At 41.0% G+C, this 16993-nt stretch overlaps 1 protein-coding gene across 8 annotated transcripts in view; it reads left to right on the forward strand.

Moving 5' to 3' along the window:
- Nucleotides 1–538: 538 nt before the first annotated feature.
- nup214 (nucleoporin 214) overlaps nucleotides 539–16993 on the forward strand; it is a 41971-nt gene continuing 25516 nt past the window's right edge. For 5 of the 8 annotated variants that reach the window (XM_037752447.1, XM_037752449.1, XM_037752451.1 and 2 more), the window contains exons 1-15: nucleotides 539–729; nucleotides 2096–2291; nucleotides 2412–2566; nucleotides 4275–4473; nucleotides 4562–4635; nucleotides 4748–4808; nucleotides 5007–5110; nucleotides 5666–5772; nucleotides 5933–6002; nucleotides 6510–6633; nucleotides 10162–10320; nucleotides 13534–13975; nucleotides 14077–14222; nucleotides 14361–14449; nucleotides 15395–15478. In XM_037752447.1, the coding sequence (XP_037608375.1) occupies nucleotides 688–729; nucleotides 2096–2291; nucleotides 2412–2566; nucleotides 4275–4473; nucleotides 4562–4635; nucleotides 4748–4808; nucleotides 5007–5110; nucleotides 5666–5772; nucleotides 5933–6002; nucleotides 6510–6633; nucleotides 10162–10320; nucleotides 13534–13975; nucleotides 14077–14222; nucleotides 14361–14449; nucleotides 15395–15478 (2052 nt within the window). In that variant the 5' untranslated portion in view covers nucleotides 539–687. Of the gene's footprint in view, nucleotides 730–2095; nucleotides 2292–2411; nucleotides 2567–4274; nucleotides 4474–4561; nucleotides 4636–4744; nucleotides 4809–5006; nucleotides 5111–5665; nucleotides 5773–5932; nucleotides 6003–6509; nucleotides 6634–10161; nucleotides 10321–13533; nucleotides 13976–14076; nucleotides 14223–14360; nucleotides 14450–15394; nucleotides 15479–16993 lie in introns of all 8 variants that reach the window. The other 3 variants (XM_037752448.1, XM_037752452.1, XM_037752455.1) reach the window with 1 other exon arrangement.

The following is a 16993-nucleotide window of genomic DNA, read 5'->3' on the forward strand; positions in this document are numbered from 1 at the left end:
AAATACTATTCAAGTCCTTGATATTAATCCATTGATATTAATCCCAGCAGGACAGAGAAGTGGAGTAATATATCTTATTTTATAGGCTACAGTCTATGGGTGATAGTGTTTTTAAGATAAAATAAGATTAGATATTCTTTTATTAGTCCAGCAGTGGGTAAATTTGCAGTTAACAGCAGCAAAGGGGATAGTGCAAAAAACAAAAAATAGGAGCAGTATATAGAGTATTGACAATAAACAGACTATTAACAAAATTGCACAAGTGGAAAATGATATTGCACAGTGAGAATGAATGAAATTCCACCTGAAAATATCAGGTTATTTTGGGGAATTGGTAAATAGTATTGCTTCGTAAATGTGTATTTTTTTGCGTTTTTCTTTAAACGTAATCCTAGTTTATTCCAATATGCCACATATATATATAAATATATATATATATGTATATGTTTATTGTCCCCATTTTGCAAAGGAGGTCTCAGGCATGGCTGTAGAGTGCTCTGGTATCGATTTGTCATCCTACGTGGCTATGACGTTCTTCCATAGGAAAACCGCGCGGCGTGCGTTTAGCTGTTTAGCTGTCCTGACAGACTGATGTGGCTCACCAGACATTAGTCTCAGTTACAGACAGAGGCGGAATAAACTAATAAAACAGGTCGTCTGGAGAAGCAACAGCCTCAGTCCTTCACAATGAGCGAGGACACGGACTCTCCTCCCGAGAGGGAGATGAAGGTAAGCTGGTTGAAGTTGTGTTGACACGTTAGCATGTGAGGCTAAGCTAATGTTTGCTAACACAGTGTGCGTTCATCTGCAGTGCTTCTGGTTAGCGCAGCTGGTTGGGTTTAGGTTCTTCTCTTTAGATAACCCTTTACAGAGCCATATTGATCACTTAGACAGATACAAGAAACAAGCTATTAACCTTACAGCAGCTTTGAGCTGCTCAGTTTGTAGCTACTTCTGCTAGCACCACAGCTAATAGCACATTAGCTACACAGCGATCTGCTTATTTGGAGTTGAGTGTTAATTGAGGTTACGTTTGGTGAATTTACAACCTCCTATATGTGAAATAAAGCCATTCAATACTTGTCAAGTTCTGTACATTTTGCTATAACTTGGCATTATTAGTTAACGAGAGGACTGTACAGCATGCTGGCGATCAACCGAGACTTTATCTTTCAGTTTCACTTCACATAAAGTTAGTCAAGTTGAAAGTAGCCATACTCTTGTTTAAAAGGCAAGTATGCTGCTTCATGTTCCTCGCAGTTAAAGAAATGTTACTGTCACACTGTTGGCGCAGACTCCATGATGTTCAGCATGTTTACATATTGTTTGTTTATATCTTATTGTTTTTCTTCGTAGAAGGAGGTTTTTGCAGTTATTGAACTGGATACCACCCAAAACTGCTCACCCTAGACCAGGGGTCAGCAACCTGCGGCTCTGTAGCTCCTCTCCAGAGGCTCCCTGTGGATTTATACAAATGGAAATGAATAACTGTTTTTTGTTTACATTTTCATTTGTATTTATCACTGTTGTAGGGCTGTGGTACGACGGTACGACGGAGTATCAGGGCCACATCGAGGAGAAAATAAATAAATGAGATTTCGAGAATAAAGTCATAATATTATGAGAATAAAGTCAATATTATAAAGTAGTAATTTTACGTTTTATTTTCTTTTTTTCTTGTAAAGTTATGACTTTTTTCTCGTAATATTAAGATTTATTTTCTCGTAAAGTTATGACTTTATTCTCGTAAAGTTATGACTTTATTCTCTTAATATTACGACTTTTTTTCTCGTAGAATTTGGATTTTTTCTCTCGTAATATTATGACTTTATTCTGGAAATCTCAGATTTGTTTTTCCCTCAATGTGGCCCTAATACTCCATAGGACATTTGCCCTTTGGCCCCCACTGCATTAGACTTATATACAATATACTTAGACTATAAACTGTGTTACCTTTATCACAATGCTCAAATGTTTTGCGGCTCCAGACAGATTTTTTTTAAATTATTTTGCCTAAAATGGCTCTTATGATAGTAAAGGTTGCTGACTCCTGCCCTAAAGTAACAAACAATGCTTGTTTGTTTTTCTTTTTCAGGATTTTCAGTTTCGTCAGATGAAGAAAGCGAGAGTCTTTGACCCTGCTGAAGATCTGTCAAAAGAAAGAACTAATCTGCTCACCATCTCAAATAAATTTGGTTTAACTTTTGTCGGGCTCGACAGAACATTCAAAGTTTACCTAACTCAAGACATTCTGTCTGTTGATAGTTTTGACGGCAACGCCAACGAAATAGGTATGAATATGAGTTCAGTCGGTCAGTTTTGCACTACATTGTCATGTGATCTACTGCTACTACTAACAATCCATTTTTATCTTAACTCACAATTCACTCAAATTTTCCTCTTTGTTCTAGTCGACGGGATAGGTCCATTGGCGGAGGTGACTGGGGAACTGTCTCTGCACCACTTGGCTCTCAGTTGTGATGAACTTACTCTGTCAGTATGTGGCATGTCTGAAGAGGCGGGTCTGTCCCTCACTTTCTATGATGTCCGCACCTTCATGAACAAGGTGACTACTTCAGTGGGTGTAATTAATGTGCCAGTGTATTAGAAATGTATCATGCTTATTGGAGGCTCTTTACCCTCGCGGGGCTGTTGGAGGGGGCATGGGAGTTGGCCCATCCAGTCTACATGTGTTTGTGGACTTGGAGAAGGCTTACGACTGTGTTCCCCGGGGAGTCCTGTCGGGGGTACTGCGGGAATATGGGGTACCGGGGTTGCTTTCACGAGCCATCTGGTCCTTGTATAACCAAAGTGAGAGTTGTGTCGGTATACTTGGCACAAAATCAAACACGTTTCCAGTGGGTGTTGGCCTCCGCTAGGGTTGTCCCTTGTTGCCGATCCTGTTTGTGATTTTCATGGACAGGATCTCAAGGCGCAGCCGGCGGGAGGAGAGTGTCCAGTTTGGGGACCTCAAAATTGCATCTCTGCTCTTTGCAGATGATGTGGTTCTGTTAGCTTCATCGAACTGTGACCTGCAGCGTGCACTAGGGCGGTTTGCGGTCGGGATGAGAGTCAGTACCTCCAAGTCTAAGGCCATGGTTCTCTGCCGGTAACCGGTGGATTGCACCCTCCGGTTGGGGAGTGAGTCTTTGCCCCAAGCGAGGGAGTTAAAGTATCTCGGGGTCTCGTTCTCGAGTGAGGGAAAAATGGAGCGGGAGATGGACAGGTGGTTTGGTGCTAACTGCGGACGCCGTAACGGACCATCGTGGTGAAAAGGGAGCTGAGCCGCAAGGCAGAGCTCTCGATTTACCAGTCCATCTACGTTCCAACCCTCACCTATGGTCATGAGCTTTGGGTAATGACCAAAAGAATGAGATCGCGGATACAAGCGGCCGAAATGAGCTTCCTCCGTAGGGTGGCTGGACTCAGCCTTAGAAATAGGTTGAGGAGCTCAGACATCCAAAGGGAGCTCGGAGTAGAGCCGCTGCTCCTTCGCGTTGAAATGGGTCAGCTGAGGTGGTTCGGGCATCTGATCAGGATGGAGGTTATCCGGGCCCCGGGGTAGACCCAGAACATGCTGGAGAGATTACATATCTCGTCTGGCATGGGAACGCCTCGGGGTCCCCCAGGAAGAGCTGGAAACGTTGCTGGGAGAGGGACGTCTGGAATTCCCTGCTTAGCCTGCTGCCCCCGAGACCCGGGCCTGAATAAGTGGAAGAAAACGGATGGATGGATGTTTACATAACAAACGCTAGAGACAGTTGAAGATTTGCTAGTTGTGTTTTACTGCAGGTTTCGGGATCACCACTGTCCTCCAGTAAATAATTTCAATGCAGATGACTTACTGAAATGAACAAAGTCTACAGGGAAATTACTGATATGTTCTAATAGAAATGTTTTGCACATTTTAAGCTTTTTTAAGCTGACATTGTTATTCAGAGCCATCCACTATGAGCAGCAGCAGCAGACTTAATGAAGAAAACCCTGACATGCAGCAGTTATTTTGAATTGAATCGTCATTTGTAATTAAATTCACAAAGTCTTCAAATAATTCTTCAACCTTTTTTAAATTGACCTTCTAAAAGTACACAGTTTGTAAACCTCTACTGCAGATTGCATAGTCTGCATGCAACAAATAGTTAAATTATTAGAAGGCAGAACATGATGAAATAATTTCATGGGAATTAAATAGATTTCCAGATTCACAAATTTCAGTTTAAATGTCATTACTTTTCTTGCCCAGATATGCAGTAATTGAACTTTTCTTTTTCCAGGCAAGACAACAGAAGCTACCTTTTGCATCATTGCTGCCAGCAGTACCACCTCGCACTTCAGTGCAAGACCTGAAGTGGAATCCTGTCCAGGCATCCATGTTGGCCGCCTGTCTGTCTGACGGCCGTATGATGATTTTGGATGTTACTGACGGTGTCAGAGTGCAGGCTGAGCTGCCTGCTTTATGTGGCATCACATGCAGTGAGAGAGACTTTGCACATAATAGAGTTTACGTGTCCCCCGTATCTCTATTATGGCTCAATTTTAGCTAATGTACTTTGTTTCACAGTTTGCTGGAGTCCAAAAGGAAAACAAGTCGCTGCAGGAACAATGAATTCCACAGTCAGTCAGTATACACCAGTAAGTGAACATAATTCATCGTAATTGAAAATAAAACACGTATTGCTCCCTCAGAGCTGCAGCATCCAATGACTGACCAGATGAGTAACTGATTTTCTCCTCTGTCGTAAAGATGCTAGAAGAAAAGAAAGTTATCCCATGTCCAAACTTCTACACCTCTGACGAACCCGTCAAAGGTAAGGCGAATCCCGTACCGATAAAAATTAAATGAGATTTGTGTTGTACGCCTACATACTCAGCTGTATTATTAAGGACATATAAGACAGACTTTATCTGTCACCAGTGTATTACATATTCTAATTTTGTTTAATTTTCATTACTGTGTTTAAATCCCGTCTGCGGCTAATGCGTCTCTTTCCCGTTGTCTCTCACAGTTCTGGATGTGCTGTGGCTGAGAACCTTTGTGTTTGCAGTGGTATACGCTGCTGCAGATGGATCCCTTGAGACCCCTCCTGAGCTAGTGTTAATCTCCCTCCCTGTGAGTACGCCCTACATCCATTAGTCCTCTGCATTCACCTAACCACATTTGGATTATTGTTCCAGTCTTAAATGCTGTCTTACTCACCTCCTCAGTCGATCCATTTGACCATGTATTTCTTTTGAAATTCACATGAATGTTTACGCGTTTGGTTGAAGATATTTTCTTCAAATGGCCACAACAACAAGGTGAAGAAACTAATGCATCATTAGATGCTCTGCCAGATTAGATATTGTAGCTTTGAAGGCCACATGCTTTGTGGTGTGACCATATTTTGATGTCGTGGCTCTGTAGTTACATAGAGGCTTCTACTGCAGCTCCCATGCGCTTCCTTATGTATTATTATTTTACCACCAAGCCATACAGTATAAGGCTTTTGTTGTTGGCTTCATAGAGCTCCTGAGGTCACAACTGATCACACATCTCCTTGTTCATATCAACTGTGTCACAGCATTCTTTGGTGAAATTATAAATTATTAAGCAGCTAAAATAAGCTTCTATCTTGTAAATGTACCTTAAGCTAATGTGTTGATTTTTTTATATGTTTTTTTGTAGAAGAAAGATGAGAAGGTGGAGACAAAGTATATGAACTTTAGTGAGACGGTGTACGGCAGCTGCACTGAGCGACAACATCACTACTTTCTTAGCCACGTAGAGGACTGGTAAGAGTGATCACGATTTACAGGCATGAATGGTATAGGAGGCACCCAAAAGCACGATAACTACGTTGTTTATTATTCCATACTCTTCCCTTTTCTTTACTTCATTGTCTTGTTAAATTGGTGTGATGTTTTGCTTTGCCTCGTTGTTTATTTCATCCAGGGACCTTGTGTTTGCGGCATCGGCGGCTTCCATTGAAGTCAGCGTCATAGCCGCCAGACAAGAGGACAAGGTACCTAATTAGCTGAAGGTGTTATAGAAATCATGAGTTTACTGTTTTGAATATAGACCGACATGAAAGGTGTCTCTCATTGTGATGGATTTCCATTTGAATTCAAGGCAAGAAGTAAACTATGAGTATAGTTTGGAAAGAAAAACATTATGAGATGCTCCAAAGCATCAAGGAGAGTTACATAACTGTTCTGCAAAGTTCTTCTCTCTCAAAACACTTTCCTTTTTAAATCATTTATGCTAACAGAGCTTCCCTCATCTACAGGCAACAAACCCAATGCCAAATACTGAACTAGCCCTCTTAAAGACAGTTTTTCAATTACTGTATTAGGTCTCCACTGCAAAACAAATCATGTTATCTTGGGTCGTTAGTGTTGAATTAGACTTGATTTGATCAAAGCTACAACTGACTACATGAAGTTCTGATTCTCAGTCTTGTTTAACATAAAAAAACATTGATATTATTGTACATATTGTGATGACCATGACTGATTTGTTGTCCGCTTAGAACTGGGAGCTTTGGATCCTGGAAGATGCGAGTAGGGCTGAGCTCCCAGTGACGGAGACAAATGAAGACACTCTGCCCCTGGGCTTAGCCATAGACTACACCAGCCAGCAGGAGATCCACATCAGTAAGTGAATTTGGCTTCCTGTGTACTTCCTCTCTCCACCTGTCAGACCAGATTTGCACATCTACACCATACGATTACACTTACCCCAGTGTTTGTTGTTCATTTCTCTTCAGCAAAGCCGGCACTCTAAGATTGTTGTCAGTTGGCCAATTAACACTAATTTTGGAGACTTTAAAAAAAAGAAAGAAGTCAGGCTATACTTTCTTGTTAAAGAATCTTGGGCATTTTTATGGGATTTTACCAGTTCCTGAAGAATTTTATCGACGGGCAAATGCCGTTTATCACAATTATTTTAATTAGTCTTGTTGCGGTAAGTTATTCCAGAACTCCAGTAAAAAGAGAAGTTGGCTCAATGCTAACCTCAGTGTATAGTTACTCTGGTGCAGTTGACTTTTATTTTTTTATGTGAGGTAGACTTTTTGCTGTACAATTTCTACTCAGGTAGGACAGTATTTCAAATGAATGAGCAGGATTGGTTTATGGTGATGTTTGATTTACAGGATTTATGCATCAGTGAGGTGAACCTTGATTTGGCATGTATTTAGTTCATGTTATAAAGGCCCAGACACACCAAACCGACATCAAAGCATGAGTGACAATGAAGGCCGACTGTTGCGGCGCCTCACGTCGCCTGTGTCTTGGCCAAAAAGTTGCACTCGAACACACCGCAAAGACTACCACGTACTTTCTGCGTGAGATGAAACCAGCGGGCGGCGATAGTCTCATTCAAAAAAGGAAACCGGAAGGCCTTGGACTGCCGAATCCGATATACAAGCCGTTTTTATGATACGTACATGAAATAAAGCGTAATTTGCTGACCATTTTCACACCACTCTCACTCACCTCTTGGCTTCATTCCAGATAGCCGTGTCGTTGTGAAAATATCTGTCTGTTAAGATAAAAAATGAAAAGAGCCTTCTCTGTATGCCCGCTTGACGTTACTGGTTAGCTTGCTTTCCTCACTTCCGTTTCTTTTTCTCGTGCACTGATTCGCTTAAGCTGAACAGCCAAGCCCCACCGCTGATTCAACATGCTGAATCGCCCAAAAAGCCTTCAACACGGGCAGACTAGATCCGACGGTTCGAGACACACCGCAAAAAAACAAGCCGACAGACGCTTCGGTCGGCCAACATCCAATTTCGGACCATCGGCCCGGTTTGTCAGGGCCTTAAGCCACAACGGGCACTACTGTCTGGTGATTTTATTTGTGACCAATTTCTGAATTTAATTTTCAGAAAAATGTACTATATCCCAATATTTGAAATCACAACATCTCCCACTTTTGTAGTCAAAATATGTTAATTAGATTCTCCCACTTGCAATTGCCATTTATTTGTTTTTGTATATCACTTTCATTTTCACAATTTTTATTTTTATAAATGGTATTGCACGTCTGCGGTGAAGCTCACGGTATGCACAATTTTTTTTTTTTTTTTTTTTCAGAAGTAGTTAAATGACAGTATGAACGGTGCGGAGAGAATTAAACCAGTTTAGGCAGATTTGTACACCATCTGCCACCAGCGATACCGCCCACCCCGATAAGCCTGTTTTAATGAACATGTGTGCTTAGAGTATTTCATGCTGTAGCGGGTAAGATATATGTTTTTACAGATTTTTTTTTTAACTTCAAAGCACTGCAGCTTTACTCGTTTGTCTCAGATTCCTACAAACTACTGATTTCTGTGGTATTAAGTTGTTTGTAGGCATATTTAGGAATCGAGGGAATTTCTGTCATATCAAAGTTAACTTTAATTTCCTAATAGTCTGTGTTTTCTCTTGAACTGCATTCCATTGTCTTTGTTTAAGCTCCAAAACATTTTCAGTTCAACACTCCCATAATGATGAAATGAAGCTGAATCAGTCAGGTTTCTTTGTGCATACGGCATCCACTGCAGTGCTCTATTGCGGCGTGTGTAAAGAATAGTGATAAGCTGCCGTCTCTGTACACTGTTTTATTTTAAATGGCCCAGTCTGCCAGACATTCACGTAGAGCTGCTGTTGCTGTCTAGTCACATCTCTCCCCGCTCACTCCAAGAACTCCCTCCCCAAGCAAGAAAAAAACGCGCAATCGGAGCAACATTTTGACATGATTGTAGTCTGATCAAAACCTTTATCCGAAGTGAGACATTAGATACGGAAGGCGAGGGGAGAGTAACAGGAGTTATCTGTGTAGAAAAAAATGCACTCATTAAAATGGCTCAGACAAGCTAGAGGACCACAACAAACAACAAAGCCCAGACAATCCTGTTGCAGAATGCTGATGAGGTTTACCGTGTGCCTCTCCCTTCTGTTCACTCTTTCACCCGTTTTACCTCTCGTTATCTTTCAACTGTAGTTCCAGAACTGAGATAAAACTAAACATTAGAGTGCTGTATTTTTATTTTTGCTCTCTGCATTGTGTGCTTATTTTGTGGAGAACTTAGGATCACTTTATTTCTTGTAACATAATATTTGTTTTCTGTGTTTGCTTGAATATTTATTTGTATATTGAATATGTAAGTGTATTTTTGTGTGTGGGTGTCTGTAGAAGATATAGCTTTATAGACATAATGTCCTTTCATATTGCGTGGAGCATACGTGCAGTGCGTGGAATGAATATACAGTAGATGAATAATGTAGACTAATAGTCAGAGAGGTGAGTAAGTGGTAATTAATCAAACACTGAAATGTACTTAGTAAGAGCAGCTACTGCTGTCATCGGCTGATGACAGTGGAAGTTATACTTGAGGAATAGTTTGAGACATGAGGCGGCTGTAGAGAGAACAAAGAGGACAAAGTGTTCACTGTGCTTTTTTGACGTATCTGAAAATGACTCGTATCAACTCTGACTAATGCATCTTTAATTTGGGGTGTGAATACTCGGTTTCATAATTTTAAATGTTGGTTTTGCCATTTGTGTCTGCAGCCCACAGCATGAATTTGGAGAGTGCAGGGAAGTGGGTGTGAAGAGTTCGGGGGTTTGGCAAGAGAAAGGAATGACTATTTTACCAAATGAGGCATCTTAAGACAGTTGTCTCTGTACACGACTACAGTGTGTCCTTTTTGAACTGAACGCTGGGTACTTATTTCAACCACTGGGGGGCAGAGTGAGCCAAGGTCACTGAGATCAGTACAGCACTAACATACAGCCTTTGTGCTCAAACGCTGTCAACACTTTCAACAGCATTTTGAACATAGCAAGCATAGTGAGCATAAAACACTTACTGTTAATCATTTCCCTCGTGCAGTGGTGTGAGTTGGAAGCACAAAGCTGTGAAGAACGCTAAATATCTTTTCACAAAAGTCTGCTACTGCGCAATGTAGATTGCACATGCATGTGTCTCTCAGTTAATAGACTCTATACAAAACTCCAAGAGAGCTACAGATTCTTCCTGGCTCTCTATTCTGTGGAAGGTTTTACAAAATGTGTGTTTGGTATGTTTTGTGAAATTATATGTTATATGTTTGAGTCTTTTACTGCACATCATGTAGATTACAGTATTTTCCCTGTCTAAATGTCTGTGTTCCCATCTTTCCACCCTCTCAAAGGTGATGAGAAGACCTTGCCCCCAGCGCCCATTCTGCTGATGCTCTCCACGGAGGGATTACTCTGCCCGTTCGCTCTGCTCAACCTCAATCCCGGGGTTAAGCAACTGGTCTCAGCCCCCGCCGTCCTCGCCTTGGACGGGGAGAGACTGCCCAAGCCAGGTAAGAGAGCCAGTGAACTAAAATGTTGTTGAGAGGGCTGCACAATTATTCATAATCACACATTTCTATGATACATTCCCTCAAGTGATAATCGTGTAATGCAGTCAGTGTTACCAAAGTGTTTCCAAGATTTTCCATTTCCTGGTGTGATGCCATCATAGGCTGTTGACATACAGGGACATATCATCTGACATGTGACCCGTTGGTTTTTAAAGGGGCATTTTTTAAAACTGAAGTAGGCAAGATTGGAGCAAATATGATTTAAAAAAAAGTTATTTTTTATAAAACACTCGCTATATCGTGACAGTAGTACATGAAACAGGTAACCTGAAAAAAATCATGTTCCTCTGTGTCCTCCGGTGCTCCTAATGGCATCTGCAAGATTTCACATACTGGAGGAAAACAAGCAGCAAGAGCTGATCTGAGGTCTGCTGTCCATCTGCTGTCTATGAGAGCCGGCTGTCAATCACTCGCGAACTCCGACCAAACGGTCAAACTAGGCAGCGCTGATCAAATATGAATCAATATTATGTTACGTTAATGCCTATTTCTCTCCTCGGATGTTTTCAGAATCATCTTGTAGTGCACGGTTTAGCTGTAAAATGAGAAAGCTTGTCACGCAGCTGCCATTGTGAAATCTGGTGTAGGAACGCCAAGTTATGATCACATGACCGGAGCACAGCCAATAGGAACGCTCTCTCTCAATGAAATGACCTCTGATTGGTCAAAGTCTCCCGTCCCGGACTAGATTTTCTAAAGCCTGAAAACAGAGCCATGAGGAGGAGCACTTGAAATACAATATGCTGAAAGGTTATTATGGAATTTTTGCCCAATGATGCAAAAAATATACTGCCTACTGCCACTTTAAGTGTGGAGTTTGGTATCAGAGCTCAGTTTAACGGCCTGAGAGACCCGTCCATCAATCAAACACAAGTCCAAATCAGTAGTCAACCTCCGGGTCTGAAAAGTGAAGCCAATGCAGAAGTGCCTTAAACTTGCATTCTGTCTAATAGCCAGCAGGAGGCGACTCTTCTGCTTGCAAAAAGAAGTCTGATGAGTCTATGAGAAAATGACTTCAGATTATTAGTTCATTTATTACCTCAGTAAACATTGTAAACATGAGTTTATGGTCTCAATCGCTAGTTTCAAGTCTTCTTCAATACAACACGATGTTCATTTAGTAAATTATGGTCCCATTTAGAGTAAAATAGACAATAAAGCAGGGGATGCTTTAGGGCGTGGCTAACTTGTGATTGACAGGTCGCTACCATGGCGTTGTCCGGTCTGGGAGTTGTCCGTGTTTCATCTTACAACTTCAACCCTTTCACAGTGTGTTTTCAGCTCAGGAAAATTAATTATAACCTTTTTGGTCTCCTAAAAATGTCTTATTCAGCGTTTGGTTGATCTTGGCTCCACCCTCTCGTGTCACTTTGCATCGGCCAAAATGCCGAACTCGAGGTTTCAAAACAGCAGTCCACAAACCAATAGGTGACATCACAGTGACTACGTCTACTTCTTATATGCATTCTATGGTCCAAATATATCCCTCATTAAGCTTATCTTAATGTCTTAAAGGATCAAGGTTTTTATTCTTTATAAAATGTTAGTTCTTAAACCTAAAGCTGGAGTGCAGGGCTTTTACATGTAAATGAACGTCATTTACATTCAATCCCTTGCCAAATGAATTCACAAAATGCTAATAAAGCCTATCACCGCCAGGGCTCTCTGTATTTCGCAGTATACCAGAGTCGTGGTGTCTTATGTCTGTGGTGACTTTCCTGCGTTGACGCATGTATACCGGCCGGTGAGCACATCGCATCTCCCCCGCCCCTACGAGCACTCTCCAAGGTTTCCCGTGCAATTGTTTGTACTTTAACCTTTCCTCTGAATGCCCAGTTTCTTTTTTTATGTGGAGCATCCACCCCAGAAACTTTTCTGGTCCGCTTCCTAGGATTTTCTGCCATACTCCTAGTTGCTGCTCTGTCACTATGGTCTCTCTCATATGGCAATTACTCTCACAGCCAGAGGGGGGAGACAACATTTCTGCACTCCAGCTTTAATTACAAATCAACAATTTAAAGAACCAATATATAATATATTTATTGTAATAAATCATAAAATGACCATGCTTTGTCATCGGAGGTTAAGGAAACTTTGAAATACTGACTTCTCTGACAACAATGCTACAGCCAGTTTGTTCTGCTTTGATATTTCCATCCCGGTCCGGAATATCAGGTTTTTGTTTTGGATCGCTGTGATCCCGTCCATTTCGACACCCCGTGCCACATATGAAAGAAATTGGCACGCAAACACTGCCTTCTGCAGCCACGGAAGCAAGCAAGCAAACAAACTGGATCAACAGAGATAACATAATATCATTGATATAACATGATTCTACCCGACCTGAAAAGCTTCATCACATCTCTCTGTGGTCTGGCGTGCAGCTGGGTTATCAAGGCAGCCAGTATTTGAGTCACACAGCCGGTGAAGTGATTTCAACTACTGCTAGCCAGAGGCTAACGCGTTCGTGTCTAGAAGGTAACCCTCACTGCTTTCAGTCACACCAGAGGAGCAGACGGGTCACGGCTCCAGTGTTTTGAATTTGGACTGCTGTTACTCATTTTAAACGCTATCTGTCAGTGCTACATATTATTGTTCCTAAGTTTCGAGGTCACCAAGGATCTTTGGAGGGCCTAGAAAGTTCTGAGTTGTGTTTGAGTGTAGTGGTGATGAGAGCAGAAAGGAAGTAGAAAACATTTGTGTTAATTGCAGTATTATCATTATCATTTATCACACATTTTTGAAAGCAAAATGTTATTTATAAATGCTGACAATCGTTTTATGTATTTTTTTCTGTTGCTGGAATGTTATGAAGGTTTTTTTAATCTAATAATTTCTTGTTTTCTGTCACTTTATATTCACTAACATTTATTGAATGACACCAGTTGTTTTGGTCATGCAGGGATCTTTGACTAGACTGTAAAATGCTTACTTTTCTATGAAGCTAGGAAGACAGCATTTTGACCCAGCCAAACTCCTCGACCCAAAACAACTTATTTGCAAAAGCTGACGGAAAGAACCGTGAAAAATGTGGACTTGTTCTTCTCTCTGAGGTTAATCCAGTTGCCTCTAGAGCTGGCAACCTTTGCTTTTAGTCACAACACGGCCAACATGTGATGAGATCGAATGAGCAAATTTATTTTCTGTTCGCAGGTTCTTTGGCAGCCCAACCTCCCAAAATGGCTGCCTCCTTCCCATCTGCCCCAGCAACATTCCCAAACCTCGGTCTTACTTTAGCAGCTGCTTCCACTCCTCCAGCTCCTGCTGCATCTTCCTCCGCTGCCCCATTCAGCATGGTTCCCACAGTTCCAGTGTCGTCGGCATCATCATCGGGCTTCGTCTTCTCGGTCCCGACTACATGCGCCCCTTCTGCTGCTCCAGCCTTCTCCTTGGGGGCAACCACACCTTTTGGCTCAGGATCCTCAGGCTTCTCCTTTGCCTCCAAACCTCCCTCTGACACTCCCTCAGCGACCTCAGCGTTTTCCTTCACCCCTTCCATCAAAGCACCAGCAATGGCAGCTCCAGTTCCAGCTCCAACACCCCAGAGTATTGCTGCCGCCTCCCCACCAACAGTGAAACTTAATCTAAATGAGAGGTAAATCATTATTTGACATTTATTATGGTATTCCAAAAGACACATTGAGGTTTGTATACAGACATAGAAAGACTTGGAACATCTGTCTGCTCTTTCCCAAGGTTTTCAGCACTGGAGACCCCAGCACCATCCCCACACATCCCCACGTCTTTCTCCTTTAATTCCTCGTTGCCCAAAACAGTTGCCTCCAATTCCAGTATTATGACCGCCCCTCCAATCTCAGCCACTAAGCCACCAGCTGTATTGGGTAAGCATGCCTCAGTTCCTTCACTTACATACTTTGTGTATCATTCTTATTTGATTTTTTAAATTTTTAAAAGAATTCTTTAAATCTTAAGTGTACATGTCTTGGGTTGTGATTCTAATATCGTTGCTTGTGTCTCAGCCCCGGTGCGTCCAGTTCAAACCAGCACCCCACCCACGGTCGTCCAGAAACCTGCTCCTGCTGCCCAGGGCCGTGTCCAAACTCCACAGGTCCTGTCTGTTTTATTATGAAGGATGTTTTTCTGTTCATATATTAACTTTTAATAATTGTTGATATTTTGCTCAAAAGATATATCAAAAGATAAAACGTATCTACCATAGGGACACACTGAAGGCACAGAGCCTCCATTACTACACTCAACTTCCACCAGTTTTTAAAAAGAACATAGAAATATTCAATAAGATAGTATAGGTATTATTCCTCTACTCTCTATTTTCATCATCTTAACCTTTTTCCCGTTACTGCTTCACAGTAAAATATTTGATATGGAGAGTGAAGGTTGAAGACAGCGGTCGTCTTTTAAAGTTTTAAAAGGAAGCAATCGTTCAATTGTTATTGGATAAGAGTTAGACCAGTTGGATCAGTACAGTAACGAGAACTGTTGAATTAGCAACAAATGTACCTCACTGCATTAAGAAACAGTGTATCACCAGTGAAAGAACAACATCAGGTCCCTATAGGAAATACACCACAGTAATTAATCTAGAAACATCAAGTACACTAGAGTAAAAGTAAAATACATAATATCAACAGTTAGCTCAACAGTATCTTAGAATGTTATTTTAGCAACACATTAGCCTCAAACCATCAATGGCTAGCAGCGCTGCCGCTAAGCACACGCATGTTGCAAGTATGCTGAACTAGCGTACACTTATTGGGTATGTACTGCAGTGCATAGAATGTGATTTTGGACGCAGCCAGTGCCTTTTATACTGCAACTGCTATGGAACTCTGCTGGTAGCAGTTGCTACTAGCAACTGCATGTTCAACTGAAACTAACTGTCAGTGGCAGAAGAAAAGTGAATGAGATTACAGAAATCTTTGCTCTTTTTTTTTGCTCAAACTTGCATTGGTAGTTTGTGTTTGTTGGTGTGCGTGTGTTTCCTACTGACTTAACTGCAGGTTTTGATGTATTTTATTACTTCTTGATACAGGCAGCTGTTAGTGTGAAGGCCTTGGAGAAGCAGCTCCAGCAAAAGAGAGACTCTGATCCCATTATGGCCGGTATATTGGAGGAGGTGAGACACATCATCCAGTACACACCAGAGTACCATGCACCACTTCTCACTGGTCAACTTGTAAAAAGGAAAAAGTGAGAGCCTCATGGCCCAAACCATATGGGAGGAAAATAGTAGCATAACGCCAGCTAACTACATCCTGTTAGTTAACTACATCCTGTTAACTAACTACATCCTGTTAGTTAACTACATCCTGTTAGTTAACTACATCCTGTTAACTAACTACATCCTGTTAGTTAACTACATCCTGTTAGTTAACTACATCCTGTTAACTAACTACATCCTGTTAGTTAACTACATCCTGTTAACTAACTACATCCTGTTAGTTAACTACATCCTGTTAGTTAACTACATCCTGTTAGTTAACTACATCCTGTTAGTTAACTACATCCTGTTAACTAACTACATCCTGTTAACTAACTACATCCTGTTAGTTAACTACATCCTGTTAGTTAACTACATCCTGTTAACTAACTACATCCTGTTAGTTAACTACATCCTGTTAGTTAACTACATCCTGTTAACTAACTACATCCTGTTAGTTAACTACATCCTGTTAACTAACTACATCCTGTTAGTTAACTACATCCTGTTAGTTAACTACATCCTGTTAGTTAACTACATCCTGTTAACTAACTACATCCTGTTAGTTAACTACATCCTGTTAACTAACTACATCCTGTTAGTTAACTACATCCTGTTAACTAACTACATCCTGTTAGTTAACTACATCCTGTTAGTTAACTACATCCTGTTAGTTAACTACATCCTGTTAACTAACTACATCCTGTTAGTTAACTACATCCTGTTAGTTAACTACATCCTGTTAGTTAACTACATCCTGTTAACTAACTACATCCTGTTAGTTAACTACATCCTGTTAACTAACTACATCCTGTTAGTTAACTACATCCTGTTAGTTAACTACATCCTGTTAGTTAACTACATCCTGTTAACTAACTACATCCTGTTAGTTAACTACATCCTGTTAGTTAATTACATCCTGTTAACTAACTACATCCTGTTAGTTAACTACATCCTGTTAACTAACTACATCCTGTTAGTTAACTACATCCTGTTAGTTAACTACATCCTGTTAGCAAACTACATCCTGTTAGTTAACTACATCCTGTTAGTTAACTACATCCTGTTAGTTAACTACATCCTGTTAACTAACTACATCCTGTTAGTTAACTACATCCTGTTAGTTAACTACATCCTGTTAGTTAACTACATCCTGTTAGTTAACTACATCCTGTTAGTTAACTACATCCTGTTAACTAACTACATCCTGTTAGTTAACTACATCCTGTTAACTAACTACATCCTGTTAGTTAACTACATCCTGTTAGTTAACTACATCCTGTTAGCAAACTACATCCTGTTAGTTAACTACATCCTGTTAACTAACTACATCCTGTTAGTTAACTACATCCTGTTAACTAACTACATCCTGTTAGTTAACTACATCCTGTTAGTTAACTACATCCTGTTAGCAAACTACATCCTGTTAGT

This window comes from Sebastes umbrosus, chromosome 19 (assembly GCF_015220745.1).
Source record: "Sebastes umbrosus isolate fSebUmb1 chromosome 19, fSebUmb1.pri, whole genome shotgun sequence".
NCBI lineage: Eukaryota > Metazoa > Chordata > Actinopteri > Perciformes > Sebastidae > Sebastes > Sebastes umbrosus.